At 36.9% G+C, this 20,151-nt stretch overlaps 1 protein-coding gene across 5 annotated transcripts in view; it reads right to left on the bottom strand.

Moving 5' to 3' along the window:
- Positions 1 to 20,151, bottom strand: part of ARHGAP29 (Rho GTPase activating protein 29) — a 51,639-nt gene that overhangs the window by 8,102 nt on the left and 23,386 nt on the right. For 2 of the 5 annotated variants that reach the window (XM_048312831.1, XM_048312832.1), the window contains exons 3-15: positions 19,466 to 19,609; positions 11,089 to 11,185; positions 10,654 to 10,726; positions 6,763 to 6,823; positions 6,129 to 6,266; positions 5,779 to 5,843; positions 5,213 to 5,323; positions 5,022 to 5,102; positions 4,543 to 4,731; positions 4,165 to 4,302; positions 2,672 to 2,862; positions 693 to 859; positions 18 to 146 (exon numbers count right to left, since the gene is read on the bottom strand). In XM_048312831.1, coding sequence (XP_048168788.1) covers positions 18 to 146; positions 693 to 859; positions 2,672 to 2,862; positions 4,165 to 4,302; positions 4,543 to 4,731; positions 5,022 to 5,102; positions 5,213 to 5,323; positions 5,779 to 5,843; positions 6,129 to 6,266; positions 6,763 to 6,823; positions 10,654 to 10,726; positions 11,089 to 11,185; positions 19,466 to 19,609 — 1,584 coding nt within the window. Of the gene's footprint in view, positions 1 to 17; positions 147 to 692; positions 860 to 2,671; positions 2,863 to 4,164; positions 4,303 to 4,542; positions 4,732 to 5,021; positions 5,103 to 5,212; positions 5,324 to 5,778; positions 5,844 to 6,128; positions 6,267 to 6,762; positions 6,824 to 10,653; positions 10,727 to 11,088; positions 11,186 to 13,178; positions 13,522 to 19,465; positions 19,610 to 20,151 lie in introns of those variants that run through there. The other 3 variants (XM_048312833.1, XM_048312834.1, XM_048312835.1) reach the window with 2 other exon arrangements.

The raw sequence follows: 20,151 nt of genomic DNA, 5'->3' as shown, positions 1-20,151 counted from the left end.
AGTGAGGGTAGGTGTACCTGGGCTGGCAGATGGAGAATCCATGGATCGTGACTCACTGCTTCCCCCTGCACTTTCAGAATCACTGCACATTCCTCCACTCTGGTTTCCAACTGACCACGATCTGAATGGTGGTGGCCCTCGCACTGCTTTTGAAAAGAAAGTCCACTAATTCCAAACATCAAAGACAAAATTTACTTTTTTTTTACTGAAGACTATGATTATATTCAAAATAGGAAAATACTGCAAAAGTTACATGAACATGCAATATAGTGAAAAAAACCCCAGGCATATATACCTGTAAAAGCTTCAGGAGCTAGGAAAATTATTTTCAGAAACTCAACAATTGTGCTTTTGCAGAAGACCTGCAATCAACACGGAATTTACAAACCAATGGATTTTCAATTGCTAAAGCTAATTGAAATAGTTTAGTCCACTGAGCTTGACAGTACTTGCTGTTTGAATTGTATCTCACATTTCTTATCAAAGTATCTAGGTACGCATACAGGCAGTTTTCCATTTCTCCTTATTATGCTCAAGTACATAATGTTTTATAGGCTTTGAACTTGATAATAGATTTTTAACCCTTCAGTGTTACATTTCTGACTGAGACACCAAGCATTTTTTTTTAATTTTCATTTTTTAAAATTTATTTATTTAGAGACTGAGCTCCAAAAGAACTACAGAGGAACTACCTTGAATATCTGTGTTGCTGGAAGATCTCTTCTCTCTAACCTTTTGTGAACGATGATAAACTGGGCTTCCCACATCATCTAACGTCTGAGCAGGAAAATCTCCTGAACACTGAGATAAGTTACCATGGGATGTATGGATGCTGTTTGTTGATTGCTTATTAAAAACCCTTCAGAAAGAAGAAAGTAATTTGAAGAATGAATAAGACAAAATTTAATGAAAAGTAATGAATTTTTTTAATCCCTGGGCACTACAAATGCTACATTTAGTTACCATTAATGAACATACATTTTTGACATGTCGTTCTCAAAATTAAATTTAATTCCAAAATTATAAAATAAAAATATAAAAAGAAGGGTGGCCCATTTATTTTCAATTAAATATGTGAGATTTCCCAGTGTTTTCTCTCCACCCAGGGAGAATCAGCTTTTCCACATCTCTTCATGGTATTATGAACATTATCTAGCAGACTTTGAAAAAACAGCCTATCTGCTCATCTGAAGATAAGATTAATCCAGAAGCCATTGCATTCTATGATGGTGCTTTCCCCTCCAAAAGATTCTCTGACCAGCCATCAGGACCATCCACCTATAGGCATTAAGGTGTTCACATGCTGTGCTTTTTAAATGTGTTGAAGCTGCCAGAGTGTCAGCCCATTTTGAAAATCCGCTCTCATTATAAGGACAGAATACTGTTAACAGCAATTAATGTAAAATGCTGAAGCACCCTGGGGACAAAATGGCCTGCTGTCCAAGTTTAGCAGTCAGGAAGCTGCTCCTTAATCAGTTCTACCCTATCAATCTTAAGGGAAACAGAGACTGAAAAACATTAAAATTTGCATTAGTTCAAGGAACTGTCCCTTAAATTAATGCAGATTCAAACAATAAAAATGATCAAGTACATGAAGAATCACAAGGCTGCGACAAAGAAAACAAAAGGTGGGGAGAGAGGAGGACAAAAAAGCCACTCCTATAAATGTCAAGCAGTAAATAGCTGGGAGAGCACACAAAGTGTTGGAGATTTCATGCTCATCAGTTTCTCAGGGAGCTACATAGTTAAATCCCCCTAAGTCAAAATTTATGAGTATAGCCTAAATCAGTCTTAAAAGGCAGGAAATTTACAGACAAGAATTAAGAATATCAGCTTTAACGTTGAATTTCCTGCCTTTTGTTGGTAGAAGTCTGACTCAAGCATTCGGTTTTTTGTATTTAGTTTCCTTTTGAAAAACAATGACGATGCTTTCCTGTAGAACTGTGAAACACACAGATTGAAATGGATATTTTGGTGCTTTAGTGCCAAGATGACTATTTTACAACAAATTAAAGGTGGAAAAGCATTTGGCATGCTGACAAAAGGAGCTGTCTTTGTCTTGAAGTCTTTACTTCCACATTAGCTGGATCTTTCATAGTTTAACAGTAAAAACTTCCATTTCATACAGGTTGGAAAAAAATAATTAAGTTATAACATCTCCCCACAAGTGGACTCTGAGCTTTTTTTAGGCACATAGCATGAGATAAAAATCGAGGAACACTTCCTGCCAAAAGGTTGCCAAATGTAAACAGTATGAAAGAAGCTACTATATGTAGCAGCAAGGCCTGTAGAAGAGGAAAACTACCTCTTCAGACTTTCTAACCTGATTATCAAGTACGACTGCCACACAACACTACCAAGTCCAAAATTTACATTTTTAGTATTAACCAGTACGTACATTAAAATAGTAACAAGTCAAGTCTTGCACAACAACTGTCAATGTTTTAGCAAGCCTTACTGCATAAAATGACATTCTGCTTTGATGTCAACATTGTATATAATCTACAATCTAAAAGGTGAGACAAAGACAATAGTAAAGCATGGTAAAACACCAGGATTGCTTTAGTTCCTCCAAAAACATTGTTTTATTGTTAAACACATTAACATTCTAAGTTATTCTAAGTTGTTCCATTCTAAGCCAAGCAGTTGCCACCTGTACTTTGGCACTTACCCATCAACCTGGGAACTCTGGGTTTCAAAACAACCTGATTCAACAGGAACACCATCCTTTGGCAAACTTTTCACAAACTCTGAATACTGCTGACCAGGGTCATAGAGTTTGGCACTCTCACAGAGGGACTGGCAGTTAACTGGAAGAGATACAACCTGAGCATGCTGCAGCTGGAACAGGTTGACTGTTGCCTGTTGGGAGAGAAAGATTTTCATTATTTGTAGATCATTTACTAAATATTTCACTTATGCTTTGCTCAATCCAAATTAATGCTGTAGCAGGAGATTATTTGAACAATAAGACTAGAAACAGTAATGTGTTAGTTCGTGCAAGTCTGAAAATTGACTGTAAAAACTTCATCTGTAATAGGGATACGAGTATTTCTCTCCTCTCTGGGTTATTGAATCCTCCCAGAGGCAAAGGCAATTCCAATTGCTTCTCACTTTGCGTTGATCAAGATAAACAGCAAGGGCTTTTGCTATCAAAAAGGCTTTTTTCTTGTTCTGGAGGGAATATTAGTCATCACTACAACGATGAAGTAGTTGGAATTCCAAACACAGGTGAGCTCCGTATTGTCTTAAGGCATGAAATGGACAAAACTCTGTCCCAACAGACAGATGAACTGAACACTTTCTTCATTAAATTACATAACATTTCTAAATGATTTTATCACATGCCAGAAACCAGAAAAGGGGGACACTGCATAACAGCTTCATCAGCTTTCAGACTGCAAAGCAGTTTGCAATTTAAATATACTTGAACTGACAAGTCTGTCTATGCTTTCTTCTCTTCTTATGGGTTGGTTTTGGGGTTGCTTGTGGAGCAGGGTTAAGTTTGATGTTTTACATTCCTTCCCTGGCCCAGCATTAAATTGTCATTGTCTCATCTAAATAAACCAAAAAACCCAAACAAAAATCCCCAAACATCTCATGGCATAATGCGTTCTTATATTCTTCAAATTTTTTTTTTAAATTGTGCATGTAATATGCAGTTTTGACCATCACTTCCCTATTACACACAATAAATTAGTATATTCAACTAGTCATAATGGATCCTGCAGTAACTGAGACTGCCATCAAGGCTGAAGTGTGTTAATGTCTGTTCTGGGCTTGATCTTTGCTAATGCACTAATTAAAGCAAAGAAAGCTGTACTCTTAAGCAACAGAGGAACACTACTGCCATCAAAATTTTGAGAAGATATTTTATTTTATATCATTTTATATAATTTTATAATTTTTTTATTGTGTAGTCAGGGTGCTTGCAAGGCAACAGCTCATGAAACACCCGAAAATGTTCAAGACCCGCCTCCCCATATATTTTTTTTTAACTCCTACCAGAAAGAGAACACAAATAGATTAAAAGTATTCCTTCTTCTTCTGTTGGCTTGACATCTGTCCTTTGAAAGATTTCTATTTAAAATAGGGCTTATGGGGCTCTTAGTTTTAACAATATATAAATATCTGTGCAAAATGTATTTTAAAAACCATGCTTACAGCTTTAAGAGTAAGATCACACTGGTAAATAAGCTCCCGAAGCTGTGTTAAAACATCACTTTTAAAGCTTTCCAAATCATTTCTTTTTTCTTCAACCTCTGCCATGCTTGCTTTATAGTGTTCATTGGCTTCTTCAGCCTAAAGAAAAAACACAAGTATAAAGAGTTGATGGACTGCAGGCCTTGATACTAGAAGCAAGAAAAACCACCACTCAATATGTTTGTAGTTGAGATTCCCTTTTACGATTAAAAAACAAAAGAGCACAGAATGATTAAAATTAAAAATGTGAACTGAACTTACTTGAATACCCTCATTGGGAATGCGTGAATAAAACCAGTATAGGCTTAACTTTAAAAGCAAGGAACAAAACCTCTCTACCTTTTGCAGAGCTTCCTCTTCCAGCCTTCGCTTTTTTTCCAGTTGCTTGCTGAAATCTTTCACAAAGCTTCCACTTGAGCCAAGATGTTCTTCCTCAGCACGAGCAGTACAGGATTTTGCCTTTTCATACTCATCTTGACGCTGTGTATACAGCAACTTGGCTTTTCTTAGAGCAGCTTCCAGCTCTTGCTGCAGAAAGCAGCAAAAGAAAAAGCAGAAGAATCAACAGTATTAATTTTTCAGTTATTTAATGTAATGTTTAAAGAGACTTATGCACAGGTCAGTATGCTGCAGAACAAAGTATACAGTCATTGAAAGATAATATCTTACAAATACCAGATTACCATGAAATGGACAGTTACATCTACTTTCAATAAGCCCCAGAGACAATGTGTCAATATAAGTGTGTAACAGCTTAGTTTGAAAGTTTCACCCTTTTGCAGAATTCTAGACTGAACCATTAGATATGAAAGAATTACCATTTTTTTCTGTTCTCGCTGCCAAAGGTCCTTGATCTCTTTCCTTTGTCTATCCAGCTCATTTTTCCTTCCAAGAAGGGGCTAGATAGGAAATATTAATGGAGTACATTAAAGGCATATAGGCTGGAATTTTGTTCTTTTAAATATTCTATAAAATGATATATACTTATGTCTTTTTTTTTTAAGCATACCTGCACAAATTTGTTAGACTGGAGAGCAGCAGCTGTTTGTTGCCAAAGTTGACTGTTCTCAATATCATTTTGAAAAGCATTAATGAATATTGACTGGAATGGCATATAATCCTAAAATTACACAAAACATATTAATGTTCCAGGTAAGACAGAGGGATAATGACATTCTAAATGTCTGTATAACTGAACTATATTTTCAATTAAATTTAGTAAGGTATTTACTAAAATAGGTATGAATGTCAGTTATGAATGTAGAAAATTACTAATTTCTCATCTGCGATTCATTTTACTAGGAAAAAAGTCCGCAAGTCCAAATCACAAAGCATACAAGACATTAGGCAGAAAAAAGAATATTGTGAAAACTGACCTGCATATTCAACAAAAATAGTATTACATATCCAAATTTCCCTAACAAACGGAAAGACGCAAAATGCAGATCTTTTAGTATAGTATAAATCAATTCTGTATCAGCTTAAAAATCCATTCCTCAACATCAGAGTTTTACTCCTGGGCAAGCCATCCGATAAAGACTCAAAACTAAGACATAGCCCCTAAGGTCTACTCACCTGGTGTCCAACAACAGCTTTAGCAGTTTCAGCCATTTTTGCTAAGTTTTTAGCACACTCCACTTCTGTTGAGAAAATTTCACAGTTACTGTTTACATTTTAACAACAACAGTTATAACACATGCTAAATGCTTTTTACAGTCTTCCTTTAACAAACAGACTACAGAGGGGACCACCTTCACATTGTTACAGGCCTTTAATTATAGGAAATGCATGATAGCTCTGTCTACTTCAGTGGAACAGCTACTAATTTAGAAATCACATTATTGACAGTCTGCAGCACAGAGGCCTGACAACAGATTTAATTTCATCATGACAAAGCTGATTAAATGCCAGAAACAGCCACTCACCCAAGCTAAGCTTTTTTTCTACCCATGAGACTACATCCTTGGTATATTTTGACCATGCTTTAGCATAGGACAGAGCCGACTCAATTCCGCTGTCATTTCTTAGGAGCATGCTATCAACCTCCTCTGCTCGAAGATGTCCTGCAAATAAAGCATCCAACACAAAGAAGTGATTTTGAGACATGACCACACACTGAGAGCAAAGCCAGTATTAGCCAACTGTGAGTGCTTAAGCAGCTCTGATCTTGAGTTGGTCTTTAATGCTAGTTGACTCTAAACAGGACTGACAGAGGTTTTAGAACAAATTAAAGGGTCATAGTATTTTATCTGGAGTAGTCATATGGTTAGCATAACTTTCTTCAAGAAAGTGACCCAACAAAACACCAACTGTATGACAACACACAGAAGGTGCTTCAGGCCTTAGTTCTTCCCCCGGCCCCGCCCCCAAAGCAACCTGGGCTGATTATTTACAAAAGAATGAAGCCTTTAGAATAGCTTTTTTTTTTTTTTTTTTACAGTGAAGTTGTAATGGCAGCACAGGTGTAAAAAAGTGACCAAGCAACTTACTTAGAACATTTTTAGAAGAAAACCCACACAATACAAAATGGTGTTTATCAATGTTAAATGAATGACCTACCTTGAATATCATCCCTTTCATGCAGTGAACCCCCAGACGCCACAGAAAGATTCTCAAAAGACTGTTGTACAGGAAAAAAAACATTAAGTTCGCAAAGAAAATCTCTCGCTGGAACTGAAAGCTAACAACATAAACAGCATTATCTGCCTCCTTTTTATTTGCAGATAGAGGAGAAAAAGCAAACTGCACCATAACTCCCTCTCATCTAAAGTACAATAGCTTTTAAACTCCCATTGCTGTCAAATGAGACATGATAAATAGCAAGGAATCATTATACACCTTTACATCAACAAGTTTGGAAGTCTGTGATGAAAGAGTTAAATATCAACCAGAATTGTTAAACAATTAAGTGAGCACCAGCTTTTCTAAAATCCCTCCCTATCTTTTAGAAACCATTTCACACAGACCTAATGCCAGATACATATAACAGACATCTTTCTACATGCCATTATGAGCCTGTACTTCTTCCTCAAGGGAATAAAGTTAGGATTTTTCATAAATTACTTGCAGGTGGTGCACTGTAGGCACAACAGCTGACTAGTAACACTTGCTAATGAGGCCCTGACAATCAGTACAACCTGACAGAATGTAATCCAATAATAAAAGGAATTTAGCACATCATGTCATCCCTACCTTTGTCCTCACACTGCATTTTGCTAGCCCTTTAATTGTGCAAGTTGAATTATTTGTAGGACTGTGCTGTAGACCTGACTGCTCAACAATTTAAATGAACAAAAAGTTTACTTTGTAACCACTACCCCCTTAAAAGCCAAACCAAAACAGACATCAAACTCTACACAATTTTAAATGGATAAACTACTTCTGAAAACTTTGAAGCACAAAGCAGACAGAAAACAAAGCTAAGAAATAGCTGCAAAGTGCCCTTAAGCTTTGCAAGAACAGCTTGTTTCCATTTAGACTCTGGCACTGGTTTATTTTCAGACATTTGCTAAAATGAAGCACAGTTATCAATGATAAAAGTAGTTTTGGTTTGTCGGGGTTTTTTAATGTAAATGAAAACTGATCATAAATCACACAAAAATCCCTCAACAATCATTGTTTACTTCTCAGCAAAAGCAGCTTTTCCATAGACCAAAACATGCAAGGTATTAATCATCAATGACATCAAACAGAATCTAACTACAGTCTAAAGACCTGCTTCGTTCCTAAGAAAGTGCAATACTATTACAGTGGCTGTCTAATACAAGAAAGTTTCAACAAAATGGAAGGGCTTTTCCAGAACAGGTGGGAAATCTATCCGAAGCTGTCCCCAACTAAACTGTTAAAAAACCTCTAAAATCTTCATTTAGCAATGGATCAATATTCGGTTGCAGAGAAAGCCTGAACATTCCTAGATTTAGTTCAGATTTTACATAAAATATTACTGTCTTCAAGTAGATTTTAAAGTTGTTAGGGAAGAAAAAATAATAAGAAGAAAACCACCATACTTTATATTAACTTGATGCACTTTTAGGTTCTGGTCCTAAAAATTATTTCCCATTCTATAAGACCTAAATCACTGCAGTCCTGAAAACTGCTCACTCCTTTCCAGTAAATCAGGCACACTAGTTAAGGCAGCTAATCAAAGGTCACTCATTCACATTCACTCATTGCAAATATGTTATACCACATTTTAGAAGGAAACATAAATAAATACTTTTATCTATGTCCTAGAACTTATTATCAGAACTTGATCCATACAGCTTGCCCCCTCAAGCAACCAATGACTCATCCCAGTAGTTCTAGCAAAAATTAAAAGCCTGACTTCAAGGTAGATTTCACTTCCAACTTCGACCAGTCTCCTGTGTCTTTTTTGCCCTCATTACCCAAGACTCACCCTGACACAGGCAAATCTCTTCACACACTTTGAAAATTTTATCCTTCTTTATTATGCTCTCAGATCTGCACAGCATCAAATAGCATTCAAATAGCTTGTTGAGTAATGAAAGGTCAGACATGTCTGTCTGGTCTCTTCCAGTATATTTTACAGCTCTTTTGTTTTTAATTTAAAAACATCTTTGCTTCCACCTTGTACGTCTGGTTGAACTACAAAAGCTAAAACGAGAACAATTACATTTGCTAAGAGGGGGTATACATATTTAACTTAAGCTTCTAAGTGGAATGCCTGCAGTCAAGAGAAGCAAGATCAGCACTGCCCACCCCCCACCTTGGAGCCATCCTCATCAGCTTAATTAGGGAGGTCCCTAACTAAAGAGACAATTAAAATATTTCTCCTTAATCAACCCTCAAAGTATTTACATGTTAAATTCTACCAAAATGTTACACTCTGTTTAAAATACAGCTAGCTGCTATGATCAACCACTGAACACACACAACTACAGAAAAAGTTAATATAGCTATTAAATATTTTGCATTTAACGCCTCTTAACACTCATCTTCTAGTTGGCCTCCAAATGGCACTCTGAATTGTAAATCCAAGTGAAATGATTCACCTGTTAAATGTATATTTATTTGCCTAAGTGAAAATGTACTTAAGACAGATTTCTAAGAAACTGAACTATGTTATCCTACCTGCTCTAGAATTTATAATTGTTCATCTTCACATTAGGAAAAACAGGAGACACTACAAAAGCGAGCTTTTAAATATAAGCTGGTGATCTCTGAAGCATCAAGAATGGAATTCCTTCTTCATTTCGCTATATTCAAATTTGCCCTTGGCCTTCCCCCCACCCCCATGTTCAGAAGAGTGATCTTTTAGACAATCAATCATTCACGTCACAATACAATATATAAGACCATCTCATTCCACAAGCATGTATTTTTACAATGCAAAACCATTTCAGGATTAAAATGCTGGCAAATTCAGCACCTTCCTTCTGTTGGTGAACCAATTTGATGAACCTGTACTTCTTCAAATAATCTCATTTAATTTACATGAGATGCTGGGTTCTATGCTATTTTATTTTATACTTTTTATCAGCAACCTAATTCTAAGTTTGCCAGAACCAGTTTTCTGGGCAGCCTACTTTTCCTCCATATTGTTTATGAAGGTAAGTTTTGTAACAGCTACAGAAGCAGAATTTGTGTGATAACACACATGGGAGAAAGATGAGTTACCAAACATAGTGAAAATTTGAAAAGACTACTCAGCTGTAGCTGCATGGCTTGCTGCACACAAGCCTGTGTGAAGAAATGCTAAGTCTTAAATATGTTTCAATAAAGCCTTAAAAAAATTTTAAAAATTCGCGATCTAACATTTTTAACCTTGCTACAACTTAGCTTGTAATACACACTAATTATCAATTGTATCTTCCTTGCATGTTACTCTTAATTTTATTTGATTTACCTGAAAGTCTGTTGCTAGATACACAAAAATTCAAAACAGAATTTGGTTCTGAGCATCTTTCAATCATACCTTCAGAGTGTTTAAAGGGAAGTTTAAAACATAAGTGTTTTTTCTTTGACTACCTATAAGTTGACAGTTCTTTTAGTGAATTGTTGCTGAAACAGTTACAGCACAAAGTGGGCTCTGAAAGAAGGAAAGCTCATTTTGTCATGAACACTAGTCTCTAAAAGCCAAAATGAGGTCACTAAACCTTTGGTTTCCAGGTTTAACAGGTAATAGTCTAACTACTTCAGTGAGCAGTCATTCAAGTATCTTACTTTTCAGTATTTATTTTCACTTAACAAACTAAAAAATCTTAAAAACAATGACAGCAGGCAGTCCTGTCGAGTCATTGCTATCATTTAGACTTGAGAATACATTCAAGTATTTGAAACCTTGAATACACATTTTTCCTGGGTTGAATCTTCTTTTTAAATTCAGACGACTCCAAGTGTCCCAGCCCCATGATACAGAGAGTTTCAGTGGAACTGAAGTCTCCTTTAACAGATATCATTTTACACTCCAAGAGAACGTGCTTAGCCTACCCTACTTCTCCGAGATACAGGAAGTCCCAATGACGAGCCATTGTCTACATCTCCCATAAGGAAGTCTGAAACACTGCCAGAAAAACAAAGAATTGTGTTACTTCATCACTTTACCTCACCAAGCAATTTTGTGTCACTGAATTCAAAAATTCAGATAGTGTTACACTAAGTCCTGTAAAAGTTCTGCAAACCATTTTTAGTAATGGTCTTATATTCCCTGCAATTTCTATACCATCCTAGATTTCCTTATTAAGAAAGAAACCCCAAACTGATAAAACCACAAAGCAGTAAAATTGTTCTAGATGTAGTTAATTAAAATTACTTTATCAGAAAATAGTTGTCCAAAAGAAAACTAAAGCTTTTGTTATTGTTGAGCCTTAATTTGATTCAGCTCCATTGAGTTCTTTTAAAAACTCTTTCTGGATTCCAACTTACACGTTTCCAAAGGTGAATGCCAATGTTTCAATGGAGGAAAATATTTCACTGAAGAGTTCTCTCTTGTTTTCCTCATTAACTTCTTTGAAGTTCACCGCTTACCAAAAAAAAAAAAAAAGGCTGAGAGGTGGATCAATCAAGCAAGTTTACTAGGCCTAGAGACAAATTTTACACACAAAGTCTCCTACAGAATTTGCAACATTATGCTTTTCTGAATAATTGAAAAAACACACTTTTAAAGAAGATTAGTGAGAAAGTAAACACTAAAGGAAAAAATTTAACACAATCCAGATGCTTCCCACAATGAAGTCAGATTACTCTTTCACTTCCTGTATCTTCCCACTTAAGGAACAGCTTTGTGTGGAAACGTTGGTAATGCATGGAAGACAAAAACAGTCATTTACCAACTAGAGTTAAATCACACAGCAGCAGCAGCACCACAAAGGAGCTCACAAATACAGTCATATTTGAAAAGCTGTTTCTTTTCTGAGTAGAAATTTCAGAGTTCCAAACAGGAGCAGTAGCTTGTGGGGATGCCCCCCCAACCATATGCAATCCAGAACACAGCATTTCTGGCTTGAGAACAGGCAAGCAGAAAGCTATCAAAAGGTGGAGTCCCCTGAAAAACCCTTCAATTACTAGCTCCATATTCCGGGAAAAGCCCCTCGGCTTTCCCTGTTAAAAGTGGGGAAGAAACTCAGCATAACTATTGGTGGTCCAAACTAGGAAGAAGAGTGTTACTGGACAAACTAGATAGTTTAAAGCGGTGATCAAGTACTCAGCCACTTAACACAGCCTTCAGCATGCTTCCATGACAAGCTGGAATAATGAGACAAGAAGAATGATTCATCCAGAGCTTCTATTAACAGCTACTAAACGAGAAGAGGGAGAGGGAAAGGAGACGACAAAAAGCACAACCATTTTTGTCTGTTTCCAACTTAACTCCTTAATCAATGGGGACTGGGCGATTTTTTTGTAGAAAAGCTGCAATACACTCCTTTGAGCTGAAGCTGTACCCTCTGGATGGAAGTTTCGCCCAGTGTTACATTGTGAGAAATGACCATTTCACATTAGTATTTTTTTTCCAATTTACTTTTTTTAAGTTTATTTTTTTTAAGCAATGCAATACTCTTAATTCTCTAGATGTCTGAGTCACACATGCTCACACCTATTTCAGACATACTGCAATGACATGCATACAGGTATTCACCCCACATCACTTTTTGCAAAATCTAACAAGGTTAATTTGTCTTCCTTACATTTCAAGTCCAAATAGAACACAATGACTTGTAAAAGTAGCAAAAATAAAATAATGTTATAATGTTGCCCACTCTATACAAATTTTCTCAGCAAATTAACAGGCTTTAATCTTAAAAAGTATTTAGCTTCCTGCCAGATGCCTAAATACTAATGGGTAACAAACAAAGAAAGTACAGTAATCTGCTCCCCCATTAGACTTCCTTTGTGAAAGGAAAAGTTTTTAACCAGTAAAGTAACACAGTTAAATCAATTCCTTTTTACACAGTGTGTCAACAGACTTGATCAACATTTTTATAACAACTATTTCTATACAAAGCCATTACAGAAAACACATATTCCTCTCAGGGGCAATTTTTACAATTACTTGCAGATACGAAATAATGTTGTTGTAAGCCTACAGCAGAAAACAATTCCTGCATATTACAAAACCACTACCAGTCTCTGTTGACACAGTTCACGGCTAAATTACAGCTTCTCCTACCTCTTCGTTCTGCTACACTTTGTAATTACACAAAAAAATGCCTCTGGCACCTTTGTTTGAAAAGAGACTCAGTAAAGCTTCCCAGATGATTTTTCTTTTAATAACTTTGTAAATTGCAGTGGATTTCTTTTTTTTAAATTCAGGTTAGTTGAAAACCTCAACTTTCCAGAAATAATGCTGCATATAAGTCTAAACTTTGCGTTCCAAATCATTAAGCACAACAGTCACAATGAGACCTACTGATTACTAGCCACTAACGACTGGAAAAATCATTTAAGAGCCTGCATGAAATGCGAATTGCTTCAAAATTAGAAGGAATTAGCAAAAACTGTGCATTCAAAGCACTTACCACTGAAACATTCATATATCCATTAGCCGCAGTGTCTTTGGAGAGAGAGCACCTCTTTCACTTAGTCAACAAGACATTAATACAGAGAGCCTTTCCCTAAAGAAACGCCGTCTGTTTCACTCTGTCTTCCTGTTCCAGGAAGAGTTTTGTTAAGCTTTACACTTCATATGCCAGAGAAATCCTTTCTCTTCAGGATCCATCACAAAAGGAGTAACAAATCTCAACGTTTTTCAGATTTACTTCTTTTCACTTTTCCCAAAACAGGTTAGTCTAATCTCCTAGTAATTCAGTAGAATACCACCAGCTTTTTTCTAGCTTACCACTGGAATGCTGATGTACTTAACGTCAACTTTAAACCACGCACTCTCTTTCCCCAGGACATCCTGACTGCACACAATAGCTACTGACAACAATGAACTATAGTAATCTTTCCATGTCTGGAAATGACAGCTATCTATCTACAGTTCTACAGATTTCAAAGCAAGTATACAACTAGACAACTCTTTTAAGCAAGATTTCAGGTGACATATAATGAACCTCAATCATATGACAGTGATACATTAAAATCCAGCACCAGAAACGCAAGCCTAGCTTACACAGGATCTCTATTTCCAAAGCTGTCTTCAAGCTGAGGTGGGTTTGGCAATCTCATCAAAATGCTGCAGTATGATGCAGTTTCAACTCTTGGGTCATGCCATCAAAACTTTTTTGAATCAAGCACAGACTAGGCTGGGGAACCCAAAACAGCCATGGAAGTTTTGGAAGTGAGAATCCCAGAAGCTAAAGCAGTGACTGAGGACATTTGAGCAATGCTTCTAAAACTATGAAGAAAAGGCTGACAGCTGTCAAGACTGAAGGGCAACCAGTGCCTTTAAAAGGTGATGCTTGGATAGTTCCCAGTGAACTCACAAGCACATAGCCCATGAGACACAGCCATGCTGGAGTCTGCACAAGTTCACTTGCTGCCTCAACCCTGCTGCCCATACACACATGCAGGACTGACAACATCAAAGCTGCCTTGCCAGCTGTCTGCAGAGCCTGGACAAGTCAAAACTAAACCAAGCTCACAGAATTTGCTCTTTGCAGATCAATTGTCTCATACCTGATAGATACATATGGTGACATCACAATTTTTTTAGACAGGAATACATCTTCAATCCATACTTTACTAGCTGACTTACTAGAAGTAAGCAACTGGCTGACTTCTTGGAACTGAGTATCTTTGCAACCAATTTTATCTTTAACATCACAACAGTGCTTTCAAAAACGTTTCAGAACTATTTCAAAAACAAAACCACCACTCGAGCAAACAAAAAACCCAACAAAGACAAAAGGACCACTCCCTCTCCCAAAACAAAGACTTATAATACTTCTTGTTATTACCTCTCTTCTTCAATAATATGTAAAGTAAGTGGGGAGAGGAACATCAGTAAAGAGCAATAGTATGGAGATTGGAAAGAGGCAGAAGAATATTCTTGTATCCTAGAGAGGATCAACAAGCTGTCCAGGCCCCACTGTTCTACTTTTAGTTCTTAGTGCCATATAATTTCACCAGCCTGTACTTACTACCAGGTCTGGCAGCCTCCTCAACTTGAGCTGGATGCCAACAAGACAATTTCAAGGAACTGTTTCCTACTCCTTCCATAATAAGTTTTGCCCTGAATGTACATCATATATACACCAACAAAACTCAAATAACTTCATCTTGCTTGAGGTATTTCTTTTTGATGCAGAACTACTACGAAAAAAACTATGCCTAAATAGGAAATTTCTGAAAACAAAGGTAACTTTCAGCTTTACCAGGAATCAGTGTTCACTCTAATGATTAAGTCAAAGGGTGTAATTAAGAGCAGAAGAAGAGTAGAAACTTGAATTCAGCATGCATGGGATCAGGAGAATCATGTACTCAGGAGCCATCAACTATTTAAAGGCACTGAGTGGAAAAATAACTATGAATATGATACCGTGCCAGAATGGGAAGTGACTTACAGAAACAGGAATCTGAACAGGTTCCAAGCAAGATGTTCCAAGTAAGTCTCAATTCTTCTAGGTCAAGTGAGGTATCATTTAAAAGACATTCTTCATTAAGCACTCAAGTAGGCATGTATAAGTAGTAGAGTCCAAAGAGGCTCAGTGAACCATGTCATGTTCATGATATAACCAGAGAAATCCAATGTGTCATGTCCCACTCTTCTCACCGCCATTCTCCTTCAACCTCAGTCCAAAATAGGGCAAGTCTAACAAGTCTGTACTGCCAAGCATGATTCTCTGAAGCAAGATTCAGATAACATGTTACAGCTAGTTTTTCCTTCAATCTGTCTAAAAGGAAAAGCATTGGACATCCAAAGCAGAACCACAAGCACATTTGTATCATGCCCATTGAAGGTCCTGAGAAATGGCTGAGAGGCTTGAAAGAGGGTCAGAAGTACTCTAATATTTTGTTAAATATTCACATTTGCAGTAATCTAAAGGGAGGCAGTCTATCTGCACTGGACATGTTTAAAGCCCGGTGCAACTTCTCATAGTTATTGAGAACACTTCACAAGACAGAGGTCACTAAGGCTTCAAAGTTATTGTAACTGATTTAATGAAGAGCAAAAGGCATTTTTTTTGTTAAAGTAGCAACTTGTTCCTGTATGAAGTTCCAAAGACAAAGTAGATTTGAAACCCTGACATTATGCAAAGACTCAAAAACCAGGAGGTGGAATCATGTGTAAATCCCAGCTTGTTTCTATTTCATCCTCTCCTAAATAAGCATCAGAATTTTTCTATTTCAGGTTAATTTTCTTCCTAGTCATAAATCCAACTACAGAGTGCTTCCATATCTTTTTATAGTTCTGTCCTCCAATGACAAGAAACAGATGAGTCACATGAACTGTTCATAATGTCACATTAACAAAGACAGGGAAGACAGAGGAAAAAGGATACTGGATATGTTCTACCAGCTCCTCACATTCTTGTAGCTTCCTGTTTATTCAAAAGTTGCATTACCTCTAGTGAAATAACCACAGCTGAAAACCTGTGAATGCATGTGTTACAGAGAGGTCACTGTAAGCAAACCTGAGGTCTGATATACTTACGACCATCACAACATGCTGTATTTTTATTTCCGCTTTCTCAGTACCAGCAGTCATACACTTCAGTTTGAATATAAACTTGGAGCAGTATGATCCTCAGAAAAAAAAACAGCTGTAAAAACCAAACAGGTGCTAAAGGCAAACCGCCTTCACATTTACCACAGATTACGTTGGGGGAGGTAGTCTGTTTTCATACAGCAAAGGCTTCACTGTTCCCAGAGAAGTAGGACTGAAGCACCAGTCAGAAAGGGTCTTGAAGTCTTGAATCTCCCTATTTCCATCTCCAGAGGTGTGACAAATACAGTATGTGTCTGAGCAAGCACTGACAGGCATTACAAAAATCTTCATATCAAAGTACTTGTTTGTATCAATGGCTACAAACATTGAGGCAGTACTGACTGAGACCATCTTTAATGTGATCTGGAGTTCACCTTCCTTGCAATTGTGTGGCCAGGTCACACAGCCTGGATCACAGGAAAGACTGTTTGCCACAGAGCGAGTTTGTATTTCCTTCAGCCAAAGGATCACAGAATGGTTTGGGTTGGAAGGGATCTTAAAGCTCTTCCAATTCCAGCCCCCCTGCAAAATAATGCAATCCCTCCACGACTGTAGCTCCTCTTAAACACAATATATTAACGGAGAGTGAAGTCTACCATACAAGTCTTACTAGTCTATTTCAAGTGCAAACAACTAGATCTGTTCAGAGGAGAAAAGGTAAAAAGTATTTGTGAATATCTGCATTGCCAAAAAAAAAAAAAAACCTTAGTACTAAAACTATTTCTTCTGCTCACTGTCAAGGTAAAGGAATGAATCCTAAAAAAAAAAAAATTCAAATAACAGCTACTCGTAAAAACAGGTAGAAACAGAAGCATATAAGGAAACGTACAAAACGCAAATGCATCTGCCCAGGGTTGAGTGCTGTTGAAACTGTATGATAGAACACTACACACCAAGAAGAGAAAAAAAGTATGGCATCAAATTCAGAAAGCTGCAAGTACTCTGGAGGAATGGATTATGTAATTTAGCAAAGTGCTTAATTCTCCACTTCTGAAGTAAAAGGGTAGGAGAGAGAATAGATAAATCTAGGTCTGGAAAACTGGCTCAGCACTAGAACTATAGAAAGTGGCCTTGGACTTCCATGGACTTTTAAAGTATACACAAAAAATTCACAAAAAGCCAACATAATTATGGACTCAATCAACAGCCTTACACCCAAGACAAGGAAAATTATTCTACTAGTTTACCTTGTGAACTTGGACAGTACAGACTGGGATTAATATGGGGCATTGCACATCAAGAATATTAATAAACTATGTAGTCCAGGAAGGATAGATGATATTGCAGTGGTTTTTGAAAATGTGATTTAGCAAAGGCTGATGTGGTATGATTTACTTGCATACCTTAGGTCACTTTTCCTCAACATTTCTTGAATTAAAGAACAGCTGAACGTTGTCCTGTGTCCACTGAAATTACGGCAAAATAGAGGACACAGTCATCTCACCACAGCACTTAAGCATGGAAACAGCTTGTCTAAGGTGGAAGTAGAATTACATTCACCAAACAATTAACATGTTCCCTAAGCATTGACTACCACTGTATGTGTGTACTTAACTCTCCCCACAATCAATCAACAAGCAAACAGCACCACGAGGTGATGCCTTGGAGTGGCTACCTGAAAACAGAGGCTAGACAAGATTAAGAGAATAAAAGTGGGTATTTACTGAAGGGCCTTCAATAAGGTACACTTATGGGCAGAGCCCTAGGGCTACACCCAAAATGGATGTCGGGTCACAGGTTTTTCACACTTTTATGAGTTTGGTCCATTTGCATATCGGGGTTAATTCTCCAATTACAATTTCAGGTAATGATGTCATTACCCCAAGTTTGTTCCCCCTTTCTAGAAGTTTAATTTACATATTTTGGGGCCTGGGGCAACAAGGTGTCCTTGAGTCCAGGCCTAGAGAGGATTTGTTATGTCTAACCAGAATGGGAGAACAGCAGCTAACAGGCTATATGGAGTTTCAGAGTTACACACAAAAGCAGTACAGGATCTGAAAAATATAAAAGCTAAATCCTAAGGCATCAGAGGGATACTCTCTGCATTTCTGCTGTTATGTACAAACCTCTAAAGCAAGTTCAGAAGTTATAGTCCTGTCCCACGAGCATGTGAAATACCAGGTACAGAGCTATAGGAAACACCACGTGTAACACAAAGTAAACGCAAAGTAGTCTGCTAGTACCTGCCAAGATCAAACAAACTGGCAAAACTATGTATCAACAGGAAGAATCCATAAGAAGCTTGTAAGAATCCAATATATAGGAATCCAGAAGCTAAACACACTAGCATTTTAACTGATATTCCCACTTTACTGAATCAACAATATATTTCAGACATACTAAGATAAATAGGAAACAAGAAGGAAAGCCTAGAAGAGGAAGAAAAACTAAGCTATATGTCTCTGAAGGAAGATATCCTACATGATTTAACACAGGCAAGAGGTAGAGATTTAACCCTACTCAAAGCTGGTTCCACAGTAATATACCAGAGTAGGAAGAGCTGCAGTCAAAGGTTACACAGAGAAGGAACAGGTTTAAGAGGCTGGAGCAATTGACAGCTTCACTATTTGCATTTTTCTGACATGCCGAGAACTGCAGCAGCAAAGATCAACAGTAGAAAGTATTAACATATGTCTGCAACACCACTTCTTGTTGCTATTAACACCTTTACTGACAAATGGCTATGATCCACTTGTGGAATTTATAACTGTTTGACCATTCAGATTCTGATTGCTCAGAGATTTCTTCACCTGATACAATACCATTCCTACAGATTCACAGAATTAGGCAAAAATTCTTGGCAAATCCCAAAGTGGATAAATGCCGGATTTATTACTCTGTGATATTATTCTGTGATACTCAGGTAAAGAAAAGCTTAAAATCAAAGGCTTGCGCTTTTAGAATTCAATGTGGGTTTGCACTTCCTATAAGTAGAATTTTATCACATCAATGAGAGAACAAGCTGCTTAATATTACTCTTCACTTTGGAAAGTGTTTTTTTAAACAACTATTAAAGTATTAATCCATAAAAAACCCCCAGTTTCTTCTGTATATGTAAAATTCTATCCATAACTCCAAGCCAGAGTCAATCAAGTCTAATTACAATTACTAATTACAATTTTCCATTAATATGGAAAGGTAGTTATTCCTTACCTTTTACTTTTGCAATAACTGTTCCTGCAGCACTAAGAATATCAACGGAATTTAGAGTCTGATGTTTATTTATCACTGCTTTTAAAACACGTAGCAACTCCCCCAGACGCTCATGTACTACTTGATGCAGGCCATCATGATTTTCTGAAAAAAGTAAAGGAGAAACTACATTAAAACAGTGAAATAACACCCAATCACATTACAAACCACTGTGATGGTATTCAGCTGCATGGAATTCTAGCCCATATAGAAGCAGAGCCTACTTAGAATAAAGAAATTGTTACAAGATAGAGTGATACTAGCCAATAGTAAACTTGCAATATTGTACATCATTTACACAAACTTACCTCTCACAAAAAGTCAAGCAAGTAAACTCTAAAAAAAAAAGGGGGGGGGGTGGGAATTCTACACCAATACCCTAAGGTTTCTGAATTAAACCATCATCATCTACTCATGTCATTTCATCAACCACCATTTTGATAATTACATATATGAAAAAAGGTATCAACAAAAGCAGATTTTGATTGTTCATTAAGTATTTCTTCACCTGATACAAATTCAACACCATTTCTGTATATTTGTAGATTAAAATTTCTGGCAAATGTTGGCTCATTTTTAATTACAGTATTAGCAAAATCTAAAGTGTCTTTCCTATATAAGCCTAGATCTACAAAGATCTGTCTTTA

The sequence above is a fragment of the Corvus hawaiiensis genome, chromosome 9 (assembly GCF_020740725.1).
Source record: "Corvus hawaiiensis isolate bCorHaw1 chromosome 9, bCorHaw1.pri.cur, whole genome shotgun sequence".
Lineage (NCBI taxonomy): Eukaryota > Metazoa > Chordata > Aves > Passeriformes > Corvidae > Corvus > Corvus hawaiiensis.
The sequence above is the reverse complement of the archived record's forward strand: the minus strand, read 5'-3'. Positions and strand labels throughout refer to the sequence as shown.